This window comes from Myxine glutinosa, chromosome 1, assembly GCF_964187855.1.
Source record: "Myxine glutinosa chromosome 1, kmMyxGlut1.1, whole genome shotgun sequence".
Lineage (NCBI taxonomy): Eukaryota > Metazoa > Chordata > Myxini > Myxiniformes > Myxinidae > Myxine > Myxine glutinosa.
In genome coordinates, this window is record NC_136261.1 from 322,907,248 (window position 1) to 322,925,245 (window position 17,998).

Sequence of the window (17,998 nt, forward strand, 5' to 3'; positions counted from 1 at the left end):
ATGGATTTGGGACACAAGATTTTGAGGCAAACACAGAGTTGAGGCACTTGGCTTTGTCACGTGCGGTGTCAACTGTGTAGCCATTTGAGGTAAGGGAGGGGATGGAGGGGGAACAAACACCAGAAACAGATTCTCCGAAAGGACCTTCTGGCAAACCCCCGTTGAGCATTCTGCTCTTTTTGGCCTCAACATTTGTGTGATGATTTTCAATTATTCCAAGTAATGTTCAATGATACCTGTTGTTCATGGTGAATATGGAAATGCTCAATTTAATTTTTTTTTTCTGATAATTTCGATAATAAAACATAGAGGCAATACCCCTGGTGCTCACCTGTAAGAATAAACCGTATACTACACTGACTAAAGGTATTTTAAACCAATTTGAATGGTTTCTAGAAGACAGGGCAGCATGTAAATCATACTGACATAATCATAAGACTTTAAACAAACAATAAAATACCTATTTTGGGGGGCAACCCCTACCCTACCTCCCATCCTGTATACCTCCTCAGACCCCAATTTTTCTAATGCCTTCAACAAACATTGGTACATCATGGGTGATGAAGGTTGTGGTGAAGTTTCACTGAAATTGTGTGTGTAGTTTCAGAGAAAAGAGCAAATACCTATTTTGCGGGGCAACCCCTCAATAGACCCCTCACGGCCCGATTTTTTTAATGCTGTGAATAAACTTTGGCACAAGACGGGTGATGAAGGTTATGGTCAAGTTTCATCAGAATTGCCATTACCTTTAGTTAGTGCAGTATACTGTTTATTCTACCAGGTGAGTGCCAGGGGTTTTGTATTGCCCCTATGTTTATTTTATTTATTTAAATTATTTTTTTTCAGTGATTCTTCACCATTGAAGGTTGGGGGCCAAAAACGATACATATGATATCATAGCATGGTATTTCAAAAAGTTATAAACGAGTTATGACAAAACTTGGTGTATGATTTGGATAAGTGACAAAAACAAGCCCCAATTAGATTTTGGTTCAGGTATGGATCCAGATCCGGCCAATCAGTGGATACAAAACGTTAACTAATCAGCCCGGCGGAGGTATGCGCTCTACCGAGTGCCGTTCTAGTCTTTACTGTATCCCATGTCGATGATCAAGTTATGACGTTTTAGTACTCACTTTTTCTGTTTTCTTATCTTTGTTCCACGGGCTCTGATGGATTGTGACTGAACCCATGACCACTTGAAAGTGTATTTAGTTTGTGTTTCCTGGTATTTCTTTCCTAATCTGTGGAGGTTCTGCTTTATCACTCCAATTTCTCTACCAATGGCACAGTGTTGACAACTCCTCAACTTCCAGGTTCTCTTGAATTCCTCCTGCATATCTTGGTGCTTGATCCATTTCCTATTCACTTTTGTGTAATGCTGAGTGACAACACTTGTCCTGACACCACCTTTTGTTCACACACGATTTCCACTCAAAACAAGTAAACAGGGTAACTTTTTTGTTTATTTCCAAGCAATGATGGGACAACTAACAATTCCTTTACCTGTTATGCTCAATCAACTTATGCTGCCACAGTTGCTTTCTTTCTCAGTACCCAAGTGAAAGGACCATTTAATAACATTGAAACAGCAAAAGTTTCATTCATGTGAGGAGGATTCTGATGAACTTTCCTCCGAGCTTTCGTCATTGTGTGATTCTGGCTGCACAAAGTGCCCCATAAACATCACCAGGCCAGAACTTCTATTTCTGATGACAAATACGAAAGGGCGGTCAAGGAGAAGTTCAGGTAGGAAGGCAGGGTTTATTGCCATGAGCGTTATTTCAATGGCAGAAGATGCAGCGGCTTCAACTCCTTCCTCCGAAACCTTGATGACTGCTTTGTGTAGGGCACCAGTGACGGCGAGTGGTGCAAGTGAGATACCCGAGAGGTTGGGAGTACGGAATAGATCATCAAGATCTGGTGCAAAAAAAAAAAAAAACGTTATTTTTTTAACTCCATTTTTTAACCTTAGTGTGCCAGTGTCAGGGAATAAATATTCATATTGACAATATTGCTAGAATATATATCAATGTAATCTTGTTTAAAGTGGAATTATGTTTTACTTTACGAATGAGCAAAAGAGCATAGAACTAGAATTAACAGGTGGTCAGGAGAGTTAATTTCAGACAAGAATGTGTAACGCTCTTGGACCGCCACCTGTCGATCATTAATAGCCTATGTTCAGGGCACTGCGCACACGCTGCAAATTCTTTTTCAGCAGGTCAGAGTATTTGACCTCTTGAACAGAAATAAGTATTTGCTGGCCAAGAGAGCCAAATAAGGTTTTGGATAAGGAACACCCTGCATGCTCTGCAACATCAAAGGAGTTTGGGGCTTTAAAACCAGGAGAAAGTTGCGAGCAGAGAGAAGAGAGTGGACTGGGAGAGAGAACTGAAGAGGAGTGAGAACTGAAGACCAGTTGAACTGATCAACCAACTGGAGACTGGTCAACAACTGAACGAGCTTCAAAAGACCTACAGACCGAGCTTCAACCAAGACCGACCAAACAAGCTTCAACAGACTCTGGAACAAAGACTCATTAAAGATCTCGGCTTAGTATACAACAAATTCTCAGAAGTGAATAAAACATTGATTTTGCTAAAACGAGTTTCTGAAGTTTCTGAAGTAGAACAGTAGTTAAAATTATTATTCTACAATTGGTGGCCCGTAGGGACTCAACTGCCCAGGTAAACAAGGTAAGTTTTTGTTTGTTATCTGTGTAGTCTGATGTTAATCTGTGAAAATAGCTCAGTGTTTGAGTTTTGTGTGTTTGTTGATATGTGGAAGGAAAGGAAATAAAAAATCACGAGGCCTTTTAACAGGTTTCAGAAATCATGACGATTTTTTTCTCTTTTTCTTCCAAAATTTATGTATACGCATTTTTGAGGGATGGTGCCATGAACCGTCACAAATATCCACTAAAGCCTTTTGTCTTTAGAAAAGGTGCTGTGCTTTCATGAAGGATTTGTTTTAAAATTTCAGAAGTCATGACGATTAAAAAAAATTTTTAAAAATTAATAATCAATTATTTTTTTGTTTTTTCTGTAATTTGAATTTTTTTTCGGTACATTTTACGAGTTTAATGAGACGAGTGCAAAGAGCCACTAACGAACCCCGGGCGTTAGCCAACAGGTGCTGCATTCGTCTTGTCATGTACAACTGAAATATGGATTTTGTATATTTCTTGCTCATTTCATGAACGTCATGAATTCATGAAATAGAACGTCAATTTTGTAAATATCTTCAAAATGATTTCCAGTTTAATAGTCTGCATTAAATATCTGCTCGTTTTCGTGATCAAACGACTTATAAGTGTGTCGATTTTCCCGTTAAAATAATGGTTGAGATCCTGCTTGGTTGTGACCACAGGCACGAGCAGATTGCAGAATGGACACTATTTGATTTATAATCATATTCGCGGTTTTTGTAAAAAGCGATTTTATACAGCATCTGTACAGTAAGCCAAATAATGGTAAAATCGGCTGGATTCGATTTTCAAACATGCATTTCCAGTGTGGTACAAAAAGGTGAGTTTAGTATTTAGCATTGTTTAGCATTTAGCCAATTTGTCTGCACGAGTCGACAGACAGTCCAAAAATAGGCATTCTTTTCCACGTTCAGCCGGCCACTGGAATGCGTGCAGGCAGGTTGCCCATGGTAACCGTTTGGTGTTGTGTCCTGGGTCCCGTAAGATTTGCACACACTGACCCTGCCACTGGAATGCGTGCAGGCAGGTTGCCCATGGTAACCGTTTGGTGTTGTCCTGGTTCCCGTCCACTTATCTATGGAATCAGAAGCGATTTTAAATGTAACCTCTTTACATCCTGATTAGAAAAAAAAAAATATATTTTTAGGATTTTTTATGGCGGCGGCCATCTTGGACCACAGCTAAAAATCCTTCAATCAAGATGAAATTTAATGAGAGCCAATCCCATGCTACTGTGATCCGTAATCTCTAAAAAAATAGAACCATCAAATGTACCTTTGATCATTTTATATTTCATCTGTCTTTTAAGATTTTAAAAAGGGAATTTATTGATATAAGATCCTATGACATTTGACAAGGCAATTAAATGGAGGGAAACCAATGATGAAATATATTGTGATCTGTTTATACATGAATGAATTTACATGTACATGAATTTGTTGACCCCAACCCAATCTTAACCCTAACTTCATTCTACCATTATCCATCCCCTCCAAATCATGTTATATTACTGATTGTATGAGGCATGTAAAGGATTGTTGATCCCATATCCCATTGGATCCCATGTTGATTTAGCATATCACCTCATTATGTGGCTTTATGTGTTTTTGTGTGTGTGGGTATGTGTTTTTCATTCTCATTTTTAAAATTTCTCCCTCTCCCTAAAGAATATGGCCCCATAGTGTTATGAGTGCCATGATACGACACAGTTTACATCGTTAAAATAATACACAGATGAGTGTATGATTTGCACCAAGGTTGAGAGGGACAATAGTATCCATCATATAACCTTTCACAGCCTTGTAAGGGAGAATAAGTGCAGCCAATCATACACAGTTATTTTTAGGAAAATACAATGAGTGTCTTATTTCGCATAGTAAATACCCCTAAGCCCCACCCCTCCCCCAGCCTCATTCCTCCCTTGGCATTCTGCCACTTCTCCTCCTCCCTTCCCCACCCTTTTCCTCCCCCCTTTCCTTCTCCTTTCCTCCTCTTTTGCTTCTTCTTTTACCTGTTTTCACCTTTCATAGTTCTCATTGTTTTCTCATTTCTCTCATTGTTTCTCATTCTCATCGTTTTCTCTCATTGTTGATGAGATTCATTATTGTCATTATGATTGTCATATTGTTGATTATTATTGATGTTCATTCTCAAATTTTGTTAATGATAACTGTTTCATTGTTGATTATACCACGTGGATGTGTTGATACAGGAAATGTTTGTCTTCTGCAATGGATGATTATGGTATGACTCTGAAAATGGTAACAATTTACAATTTTTTTTACAAATTATAATTTATAATTGCCAATTTACAATTATGGTAAATTTACATTTACAATTTATAATTACAATGATTTACAATGGTCATGATTTTACAATCATGAAAATTGCTATGATTGTCAGGCATGTCATCATTGGGTTTTGATGTAAATCGATTGCATGGACTTTAAGGATAGCTTTATAGCCCTGCAGGATTAATGATGTATTACAAGTTACAAAGTTTATTGGAGTGTCGAAATTTCGGTATGATTGGATTCCATTGATAAATATTATAAATTGATTGCCATTCATTGGTACACATTTCAGGAATATTACGCCATTTTAATTGTCAAGAACTTTGAGTGTCTTTCAAAGTGAGACATGGTGGGTGACACATGACATGACATGTGACATCACATGACGTGTGACATGTGACACGTGACATGTGACATGGGTGACATGTGAGACATTGCCCAAATGGACTGGCTCATATCTGTCGGAGCAATTTTCGCTGATTGTCTCACAAATGAAGGGTTGAGTTGCCTTCAGTGGTTGTTCAACTTTAATTTGTGATATAATGACCACACAGGATTGAACAAATATGTCAGATATGATCCAGAGGCAGAACGGTGATTTGTCAACTGATGGCAGATATGGGTCAAACGGTGACGACCGATGCTCATATTCCCCGTCAGTAGATGGAACTGTTTTGGCAACATTGGGAAAAGGTTTAGGTATAGAGTAATGTTGATCCCATATCATAGTTCAGTATCAGACATGGGTTTCAATTCGGTATCAGACTGATAAATGTGAATTTGGATATTATCATTTATATTATTTTATTATATATTATTATTAGAATTTTATTGATGAATATTGATAAATTGATTAAAATTGCATAATTGAATTGATTCTGATTCTGATCCGATTGATCTGATTGATTTTGATCTGATTAATTTAATCTGATCTGCTTTTATTTAAATTTAATTTAAACAAGTCAATTGATGGATGAATAAAAAGTGCGGTCTCAGGAAAGAAGCTTTGAGACATTTGCAAAACATCAAGGTGCAGACAACCTGGGATGATGAGCGAGGTGGTGAGTCTAGTGGTTATTTGTTATACTAGGGCATGCCCGTACTATATATATGCCCGTACTATATATCTATCTAAAATTATATCCCCCCCCTCTATTTACATGAAATGGTTTGGTTCATTCGCAACGCCAAAGCGAACGGCGAACGGCTTGCGAGTACAGTGACAACCCCCCCCCTCTATTTACATGAATGGTTTGGTCCATTCGCAACGACCACAGAACCCCCCCCTCTATTTACATGCAATGGTTTGGTCCAAAGCGAACGGCTTCCGGAGTTTGGTAAAGCAATCGCCATCGCGTGCACAAACGCGTGGTTGCCCGTTCCTTGCCAAAAAAAAAAAAAAACGCTACCCGTACGCTCTACCCCGCCCGTACGCCCGTAAACAAAAAATACAACGCTCTTCGCTTCCGCCCTTCGCTCTGACTGAATTGGGAGAAATAATGCGCATAAGAAATCGAATTACGTACCGTAATGGCGGTCAGCTCGTAACGCGCTCAGCTCCGCTCGTCTCACATCGGCCACGCCTACGCAACAAAGCGTTCTGTGATTGGCTGCCGGAAAGCGTGCTGCCGGACAGTCTTCACTGTCCGGAAGTTCGCAAATCGCAGTTAGGATGAATCGTTTTAATTTAATCGCAGTTTGAATTCGTTTTAAAACATAGTTTAACGGCAACATAGTTTTCCAACGTGAAATAAATGAATACGCTGTCAAATGTGCCGTCCGAGGCAGAGTCTGATCGCCACGTTCGGCACACGTGATAGCTCGCTGCTCTCTGATTGGTTGAAGCGTTTTTTGGACATAGCTCGGTAGGTACTTGTCCGATTAATTTCAAACCTTGAAAAGGCACATCCTCGGGTCCCCAGCAATATACCTGGCAAGTTTCAAGTATATCGGACCCGTGGTTGTCGAGAAACAGCGGTCACAGACAAACACACAGACAGACACACAGAGATTACTGGCATTATAGATAGATTATGTGGTTATTTTGTTTGACCCCCCCTTAACAGGACTTACTGATCCAGACTCATCTGCAACACTGATCAGTGAGATTGGGGTGTGGGAAAAGCCACAGGGCAGGGGGACTCTCTGGAAATCACCTGCAGTCATCAAGTGGACAGGTGGGGAGATACTTCCTGGAAGACCACAGAGTAGAGCTTATCGGAATAAGCTAGACAACAACGCATTCAACGCTACTTTGTATAAGGTGGAACAAACTTCTGCGATTTTTGCAGTACACACAGTTGATAGTGGATACAGGTGTAGTCCGATGTGTAGTCCTTGTAGTTATTTGATATATTGAGTGAGTATAAAGAGGTACTCACACACAGGCAAAATGGGAAGTGGATTCTGCAAGATTAAACAAGGTCCATTGGATTTGAGTCAAAGAGGTGCTTGTATCAGCTCCATGTATCAGAAATATGGGGCAGAATCACTTAAAGATGTGGAATCCTGGTATGAATGGACGAAAGGTCGAAAAAAATGGATTCCCACAGGAGGGCACTTTTGATAGAAACGTATTGGCAACACTCAGAAAATAATTGGAAGCAAGAGGGCGACAGAAGTTCAAAGTGGATTGGCAACCATTCTATTACTGGGACGCTGAATCTAGGGAAAGGGAGACCAAAGCAAAATGGGGGGCTTGAAGAAAGAGGTGAAATAGATACAGCATAGGTTGTGTAAGGTAGCATATCAGATGCCTCTTCGAGTCAGCAATGGAGAGCAATCCAAACCCAAATTGTATCCAGAAGCCAGATCATACGAGACAAATGAACTGGAAGATGAAACTCCTCCACCTTATCGGAGACATGGAAATATCAAAAGTTGACTCTCTCACAAGGAGGGTTTGAGCAATGTGGTGTTATGAATTTTCCTCAGCGGCAATTTCCAGGGGCAAATCAGCAACATCCAGATCTGATGTATAGACCATGGCAGGTACATCAATTGAAGGCATTGCAGAGTAGTATGCCATCAATCAAAACAGATCCACTTCAATTTGCGGAGGAACTGCGGTTAATTGTGGAAACTCAGTTGCCCACTGCAAGAGACATGGCAATACTTTTAAAATGGTTAATTCCTAATACCACCACTTTGAGGAACTTAATGCGTGAGGCCAATTGGGTAAATACGGAAGATGGACAGGTAGACATGCCCACGGAGGCTAGAAGGGCACAGATCAATAAATTGATAGAGGCCATAAAAAAAAATTGCCACCAGTGACGAATTGGAACAAAGTGGTTACATGCAAGCAGAAAACAGGCGAAGATGCTAGCGATTATTTGGACAGATTGCGAGATGTTGTCCGACTATATTCAGGCATAGACCGGGCACAAATTGACAATGCCTTAAAACCCCTTTTTATTAATGGTCTATTGCCCAAATTGAAGAGTGCAGTGGAAAGACAATGTATTGCTTGGGAAGGCAAGCCAATGCAAGAAATATTGGATTACGCCTTGCATCATCAGCGGATTCAAGCCAGAAATAGTGCTGTAAATGCCGAGAAATTGATGCAATTACAGACTCAAGCCCTGATGACTACGAATCAACGCAATAGGTTTTCTGGGCAACAACGCAACAATGCAGTAGGAGATAACCAGGGAGTGGGGTGGCAACTCAGGGATCTGGAGAGGCAGCCCAGCGATACAAGTGAACAGGTGGACAAACCAGCCAATGACAGACATCGATGTTTTAATTGTGGAAATATTGGACACTGGAAACGATGTTGTCCATATTCAAATAGGAAGACGAGTTCATAGGACGAACCAAGATCAAGGGTACCAGTGCTTACCGGTACCTCAGATAACGATTAGGCCTTCATTGCTGCAGATTCCAAATGCCAACAGACCAACATGAATAATTGTTCCTGCTTCTTGTCTCAAAAAAAATTTTTTTTCGGAGCAAGAATGAATTTTACTTTTGCTTATTAGCGAATTAATAATTAGTTGATTAAATGCCAAAATTGGATTTTTTTTGGAACATGAATTAAAAGATCCAGAATTAGAGTTCATTCTGGAAGCCTCATATTTGCCAATTATAAATGTGGTTTTAGGGAGTATTTTGGGCAAAACAATTTTTTACAACAAAACAATTACCAAAGTGTGGAACATTGCTTTGCAAAATTTTTTGGAAACCAAGTGACGAGCATCACATGATCAGCAGGGGGGCATTTTGGACTTTTTTTTGCATGCGGATAGGTCAGTGGTCGACTGACATGTAAATAGAGGTGTTGTAGAATTTGTAAAATTTGTAAATTTGTACAATTTGGATAAATTATTGTAGGACCAAAAAGGGTAATTTCAAGGTGACATTAGGGGTTTTCTAAAAATAAACTTTTTGTCTATTTGTGTATTAGCGTTTCTAACATTAAAGGATAAATTTTACGAAATTGAAATGAAAATTGACACCCATCTTGATCTGTTAATGATGGTTCAAAGGCAAACAAATATACATAATGCTTGGGTTTGTGTATGTTTGTGTGTCAATGTTTTGTTTTGTGTGTCGATCTTACAAGAATATCCGGAAAATTCGTAAAATAAAATAGGAATATAATTTGATTATGAACATTATCTCTTTTGTCAAGGGAGATGGAATATGAAGATTTGATGTGCTGGGTTATGAGCAGCCATTAATTAATAGTACAATTGTGAGTAATTTTGGGATTCCATTTTTGATAGAATTTATATGAGAATAACAGCTATTTATGGATAGGAGCTTCATAAACAAAAGGAGTACAAAATTAGTCAAATTTGGAAGTGGTCTTACACTGACTTTCCAGAGTACTCTGCTCATGGATTTTTACATATATAAACTTGACCTTAATCAGCATATAAATTGTGCTGTATGTATGGATGTGTCTTAGGCATAGATGATATGGGCAGATAGTAAAGAAAATTTTGTTGCATTGAACTATTGTGAGTTTTACAACGAAATGCATTGTGAATCTTAAAACCAAGGGGCAGACGTGAACGCGCTGTTATGTTTTTTACACTCAGATGTTTTTTGGGTTTTTATGGGTTTTTACACTCAGAACACGATGTTACGTGTACCTGCAACATATTTTGTTAATCTGCCACACCTATATTGGCATACTGGTGTCAGTAGTCTTCACTAAGTTGCATAGAAAATGGAGGAACAACTTTTAAGGGAGTATACAACCACGTATTTGGATATTTTCTACAAAAGTAGGGGTTTCAATAAGTGGGAGCTGTACACATGGGATTTATCAAATTAAGTTATGCAGTTTAAACAAAGTTACTGGTAAACAGAAGGGAAATGGATAGTAAATAAATTCTTCAATGCTGGGTAAATTTAATGAGATATTACAAAGACTTATAAGAGCTATTGTTCTTCCTTATAGCAGTGGGAAAAGAGTGAATTAGAACCAAATGAATCTATAAATGAATGTGATAGGGATAATATCCTCAATTTGTGTTACTTATTTGATTGTGGGTAAATAAATTATTTTATCATAATGGATTGGTAACAGCAGCCTGCAATGTCCTGACAGTGTGCATCCATGTAATTAGAAATCCCAGATTTGTTTTTACAAACAACATTTGGTAGAGATCTTATGTCGATGAGCACTTACTTGGTAGATAAAAATGGTACTGCATGTTGGCAGCCACTTTTGCGGCCATTTAGGCCAAACACATTGAGAGAAAATTGTCGTTCAATACGTAATTTACACATGGCTATTTGTAAAAGGGAAGTTGTTGCGATGGGCAACATTTCTGAAGGTTTATTAAAATGTTATAATATGACATGTGTCAAGGCAAACTATTGGATGGGAAAATTAGATCTGGTTATAGAATGAATTTGCTGACCCTTTGAAGTTAATTTTTTGAAATTGATTGTTTTACTAGTATTTTGAGTTCACATTGGAAATAGTTTGGTAGAGCTTTGTTAAAACCTATGGTTGTGGTATTTTGGAACGAATTCACAGATCATAGGAAGTTGATAACAATAGAAATAAATATGGACCCCGGGAGATAGGGGCATCAGAATAAGGCAAATAATCAGATTTATGTTACATATTAAGGGATTTTTCTTTAGTCACATTTTAAGAAGTTTGTTAGTTTGGTATATAATGTTGAATGTCATTGACATAAATGAGGGCATAACAACTTGTTGTGCACTATGTCCGTTTTACACGATCGATGAACTCGTATCACCACAAGTAACACTGTTAAAGAAAAAACAAAAAGCGGGGAGGACTATGCTAATAACATATTAGGCATAGTTTGCTTGTTTGCAAGAATTGTTGGGAATTAGATATTCCTGTTTGTGATTTAAATCATATATAATCATTATTAATGCATTTATTTTCTTTGAGTTGAGTTACAATACCTGCATGAGTTTAATTTTTTGAATTATATGAACCTGAAAGCAATTGTGGATGCTATTCTTAGTTTTAGTAGTGTAAAACACATGTCTGAGTTGAATATTATTCGTGTGAAGTTGTTCTAAAATATAGTGATTTCATGTTACAATGTACCCCATCTGATTCAATCTGTGCGGAGAGCAGATATAAATGTGGCTAAGTAAAGGAAAGACAAGACCACATCCCAAATGGAGTGATAACGACATCTGGGAAGAAGTTTGAAAAAGGAAAATTTGTGAAAATGAAGTTAATCTTGGCATACACCCTCTTTCTCAAAGAATGATGAAGAAATGCTCCTTTGGAAGATGGATGTTTACCTTCACCAAGGGAAAATTATGTGACCATTTGTCTGGGTCACACTGCAACATATGGAAAAGGGCGATCACTTACTTGTGTTCAAATACCTCGAACAGTCATCACATCAGCAATTGCAGGACGACGATATTTTACCTGCAACGTTTACGGGATACGGTGACGTGTGTCATTACTTCACCAACTTCCGGGGAGCCAGCATGGAGCTGCAAGCGAACGACTGCCTTTTCCTTCACAACAGCTGTGCACGATTCTGCTGTGGGCTCCTGGTATGGACCATGGGCAACTGAGTACCATGGTCCCAACATCATCATTGCGGATGCATCCGGCATCCCTGCTCCACATCTTGTTGACAAATCAACATCACATCAATACTTGCTCCATGTTCACGATTAGTGAGGAGGCAAGTCGACTACAACTGGATGGAGGCCTTGTTCAAATCTACTATGGCTCACAGCAAGAGTGGCAAGGATGCTGCATGGAGAGCAGGGTCAGTCTTTGACTCTGCCCAGCTATCACAACAGCGGAAAATCCTATGCAAATAGTGAAGGTGTGATGAAGACAACAGGAGAAAAATGTTTTATGCTGAAATTCCAAACACAAGTGATCCGCCCCTTTTTTCAAACAAAGAAAGTCAATATTTGATTAAAGGCAAATATTTTGCCAAATGTTGCAGATGCTTTATTATTTTGATGAACTGAAATTATTGCGTTTTGGTGAAGGTGAAATGTTTTGTGATCTTTATGCAAATGAGTTGAATTGAATTATCAACATAGAAAGAGTCAATGAACAAGGAAATGTATTGTGATCAAAATTCTTCCAGAATGACGGTGTATGCCTTAGGAAATTGAATTACCAGATTAGTGGTATGAATATTTAATGTGGTAATGTTTAGATTAATGGTTAATATAAACATAAAAGAAAAACTGGGGATTGTCAGGGAATAAATATTCATATTGACAATATTGCTAGAATATATATCAATGTAATCTTGTTTAAAGTGGAATTATGTTTTACTTTACGAATGAGCAAAAGAGCATAGAACTAGAATTAACAGGTGGTCAGGAGAGTTAATTTCAGACAAGAATGTGTAACGCTCTTGGACCGCCACCTGTCGATCATTAATAGCCTATGTTCAGGGCACTGCGCACACGCTGCAAATTCTTTTTCAGCAGGTCAGAGTATTTGACCTCTTGAACAGAAATAAGTATTTGCTGGCCAAGAGAGCCAAATAAGGTTTTGGATAAGGAACACCCTGCATGCTCTGCAACATCAAAGGAGTTTGGGGCTTTAAAACCAGGAGAAAGTTGCGAGCAGAGAGAAGAGAGTGGACTGGGAGAGAGAACTGAAGAGGAGTGAGAACTGAAGACCAGTTGAACTGATCAACCAACTGGAGACTGGTCAACAACTGAACGAGCTTCAAAAGACCTACAGACCGAGCTTCAACCAAGACCGACCAAACAAGCTTCAACAGACTCTGGAACAAAGACTCATTAAAGATCTCGGCTTAGTATACAACAAATTCTCAGAAGTGAATAAAACATTGATTTTGCTAAAACGAGTTTCTGAAGTTTCTGAAGTAGAACTGTAGTTAAAATTATTATTCTACACCAGCATATAGCAAGAATCACTGTTTTATTATATCGATGACACTCCGCCCAAAAGGGGGTTCAGTGCTACCAAAGCATTCTCACTGCAATGGTTACCTGCGTCGGTGAGGTAGTTTGTCTTTGCTTTCCCAGAAGGAATTTGGAAATCGTTTATTTGGCTGTTAATAACTCTAGGATCAGGGTTGAGATGAGATGTACCATACTAACGGAACGTTGGTACAGCTGAAGCAGATTCTAGGCACATCTTATATTGGGTAGTTTGCCATTGCCTCCCCAGCAAACAGTCAAGGCAATAATTTGGCCGGTATGCTGGCGATAACTCCTCTACTATTCAATTTATAGCTGGGCCGAGATTCGAACCCAAGCTATGAGCTCAGAGGTGAGTGTGCATACCTCCAAGTCTTGCCTATCCTGCAAGTCCCAAATCAGGGTGAGACTCTAACAAGTATAAGTTTATTGGATTATTCAACATCAATTGAGCGGCCTAAAGATTGTAAGATCCATGCAGATCTCCAGCAGGGTCCAGAGCGAGCCCTGAAGCTTAAAAATAAAATTGTTCATACACGAATATTCAAACTTTTCAGTGCCAATTCAATTTTCCACCTGAAAGATGGAAGTACAGATTTCATTGTTGGGCCTTTGACTTGGCCTGAAACAGACTCAGTGCTTAACATGTAGTTATCTCTCAATGTCTTGGCTGGAAGGATAATCCTTACCTTATCTTGAGTAATGTGATTTAACTGGAAGTCTCTATGTGGTGTGTCACTGTTTTTGTGTACAAAATATCAGCTCATGAGAGTGTGATGACAGTAAAAATGCAACATACTGACAGAGGTGCCACAGTTGGACATAAGCTAGGGAGATAATTAACAGGAAAAGAAAGGAGTGAAGGAAACACAGTAACTTGCAAGAGGGTTGTGTTAGATATAGTTATTGATGAATGATGAGAAAAGATAATAAACAAGTTCAGATACATTCAAAGTACACCGCCCCCATGCCAAATAAATAAATAACATCCTCTAGTGCGGCATTGCTGGGGCGCCTTTGGCTTTGGTGTATGACCTTTGCCCTTTAGCGCCCGGCGACACCACCATGCAGTGCATAGAGACTGTATTGAGAGAGGTGTCAATAATTGATTGATTAATTGCATAATTAAAATAAATAAATAATGATCATAAAATATTTTCTTAATCAATTGGCTAATAGCATACCGAAACGACCAGTGCTTCATCCGAAGCTGTAACTTTTTGAAAATTAATGAAATGTCATTAATTGAAAAAATTAAATAATTAATTGATTAATAAATAAAAAATTAATTGATTAATCAATAAATCAGAAATATCCTTTTAGCCACATCACTTGGTAACTGTCGTGTACAAATATCAGTTGCCCAACTCAAAAGGTGCCGGAGATAATGTCCAGATGGGAAAGGAAATAAATAAGTACTTAATCGATAATAATTAAGTAACTAATCAATTAATTGATTAATCAAAAAATGAAAAAAATCATTTTTGCCAAAGCACTTGCTCACTATTGTGCCGAAATTTCAGCTTCCTAGCTCAAAGGATGGCTGAGATATCGCCGGGCCAAACAAACAAACAAACAAGAAAACAAACAAGTACAGATACATTCAAAGAACACCGCCCCCATGCCAAATAATTAAATATCAGACAGTGCCTCCAGCACCTGGCAATACCGCAGTGCAGCTCGTAGAGGCTGCATTGGGAGGGAGAAGTGTACACTAATTGATTGATTAATTGCATAATGAAAATAAATAAAAGATTATCATAAAATATTTTCTTAATCAATTGGCTAATAGCATAATTAAACCACCAGTGCTTCATCCGAAAGTGTATCTTTTAGAAATTCAATTAAATAAGTTATTAATAAAAAAATAATTAATTGATTAATCAATAAATAATTCATCAATTAAATGATTAATCAATAAATCAAAAATATCCTTTATAGCCACATCACTTGATCACTGTCATGTCCAAATATTAGCTTCCTAGCTCAAAAGCTGCCTGAGATATTGCCCAGATGAGAAAGAAAATAAATAAATGATTAATAATGAAAATAAATAAATAAAAATCATAAAAAATCAAATAATTAATCAATTGCATAATAGAACACATAAACCACCACCATTTCATCCGAATCTGTAATGTTAAAAAAATAATTAGTCATTAAATCAAATAATTAAATAATTAATCGATTAATTGATTAATCAATAAATCAAAAATATCCTTTATAGCCAGCCACATCACTTGGTCACTGTCATGTCCAAATATTAGCTTCCCAGCTCAAAAGATGCCTGAGATATTGCCTAGATGAGAAATAAAATACATAAATAATTAATAATGAAAATAAATGAATAATAATCATTAAAAAATTAAATTATTAATCAATTCGGTCATAGAACACATAAACCACCACCATTTCATCAGAATCTGTAACTAAAAAAAAATTAATTTTTTGGCATTAATCGAATCATTTAATAATTAATCGATTCCTTGATTAATTGATTAATTAATAAATCAAAAATGGCCTTTGCAGCCAAATCACCTGGTCATTGGCATGTCCAAATATCAGCTTCCTAACTCAAAAGGTGCCTGAGTTAATGGTCAGAAGAGAAAGGAAATTTAATTAATGAAATAAGTACTTAATTATATAAAATATATAAATAACCACCTTTATAGGCCATTTTTCCCCGCAAAGCAGGGGTTGGCCTTTTTCGGGGACCGTGGCTGTTGTTTTTTTGGTCCCCTTTTTGAAGCAATGTTTTACGGCTGAATGCCCTTCCTGACGTCAACCCTTTTTGCCGCCTTTAATGACAAACAGGGAATTACCAGTGAGCTGGTACTCAATTAGCCGACCTCGGAAGGATGACAGGCTGAGTCAACCCCCCTGGCGTTAATTCAGTGATTGACTGGGATTCGAACCCAGGATCCTAGGAATCCTAAGCCGGCACCCTAGCCACTAGCCCAACACCAGGGCTAAATAAGTACTTAATTAATCGCTAATAATTAAAGAACTCCTCAATAAATTGATGAATCAAAAACTAAAAAATACAGTTTTTGACAAAGGACTTGCTCACTATTATGCCGAAATTTCAGCTTCCTAGCTCAAAGAATGGCTGAGATATAGCCCGGACAAACAAGAAAGCAAGAAAACAAACAAACAAACAAGTACAGATACATTCAAAGTACACCGCCCCCATGCCAAATAATTAAATATCCGACAGCGCGACATTGCCGGGGCGCCTCTGGCACCCGGCAATACCGCAGTGCAGCTCATAGAGGCTGCATTGGGAGGCAGAGGTGTACACTAATTGATTGATTAATTGTATCATTAAAATCAATAAAAGATTATCACAAAATATTTTCTTCATCAATTGGCTAATAGCATAACTAAACCACTAGTGCTTCATCCGAAGATGTATCTTTTAGAAATTTAACTAAATAACTCATTAATAAAAAATTAAATAATTAATTGATTAATCAATAAATAATTAATCGATTAATCAATAAATAATTAATCGATTAAATGATTCATCAATAAATCAAAAATATCCTTGATAGCCACATCACTTGGTCACTCATGTCCAAATATTAGCTTCCGAGCTCAAAAGGTGCCTGAGATATTGGCCAAATGAGAAAGAAAATAAATAAATGCTTAATAATGAAAATAAATAAATAATAATCATAAAAAATTAAATTATTAATCAATTCGGTCAGAGAACACATAAACCACCACCATTTCATCAGATTCTGTAACTAAAAAAATATATATTTTGTTAGTCATTAATCGAATAATTAAATAATTAATCGATTCATTGATTAATTAATAAACCAAAAATAGCCTTTGCAGCCAAATCACCTGGTCATTGGCATGTCCAAATATCAGCTTCCTAACTCAAAGGATGGCTGAGATATAGCCCGGACAAACAAGAAAGCAAGAAAACAAACAAACAAACAAGTACAGATACATTCAACGTACACCGCCCCCATGCCAAATAATTAAATATCCGACAGCGCAGCATTGCCGGGGCGCCTCCGGTGCCGGGCAATACTGCAGTGCAGCTCATAGAGATTGCATTGGGAGGGAGAGGTGCACAATAATTGATTGATTAATTGCATAATGAAAATCAATAAAAGATTATCATAAAATATTTTCTTAATCAATTGGCTAATAGCATAACTAAACCACTAGTGCTTCATCCGAAGGTGTATCTTTTAGAAATTCAATTAAAAAAGTTATTAATTAAAAAAATAATTAATTGATTAATCAATAAATAATTCATCAATTAAATGATTAATCAATAAATCAAAAATATCCTTTATAGCCACATCACTTGGTCACTGTCATGTCCAAATATTAGCTTCCTAGCTCAAAAGCTTCCTGAGATATTGCCCAGATGAGAAAGAAAATAAATAAATGATTAATAATGAAAATAAATAAATAAAAATCATAAAAAATTAAACAATTCATCAATTGCCTAATAGAACACATAAACCACCACCATTTCATCCGAATCTCTAATGTTAAAAAAATAATTAGTCATTAAATCAAATAATTAAATAATTAATCGATTAATTGATTAATCAATAAATCAAAAATATCCTTTATAGCCAGC

At 37.4% G+C, this 17,998-nt stretch overlaps 1 protein-coding gene across 1 annotated transcript in view; it reads right to left on the reverse strand.

Annotated features, from left to right (window-relative positions):
• Positions 1 to 1,448: 1,448 nt before the first annotated feature.
• The window catches only part of LOC137411317 (pigment epithelium-derived factor-like), a 58,420-nt gene continuing 41,870 nt past the window's right edge, over positions 1,449 to 17,998 (reverse strand). The window contains exon 8 of the mRNA XM_068096677.2: positions 1,449 to 1,920. Coding sequence (XP_067952778.2) covers positions 1,601 to 1,920 — 320 coding nt within the window. The 3' untranslated portion in view covers positions 1,449 to 1,600. The remainder of the gene's footprint in view (positions 1,921 to 17,998) is intronic.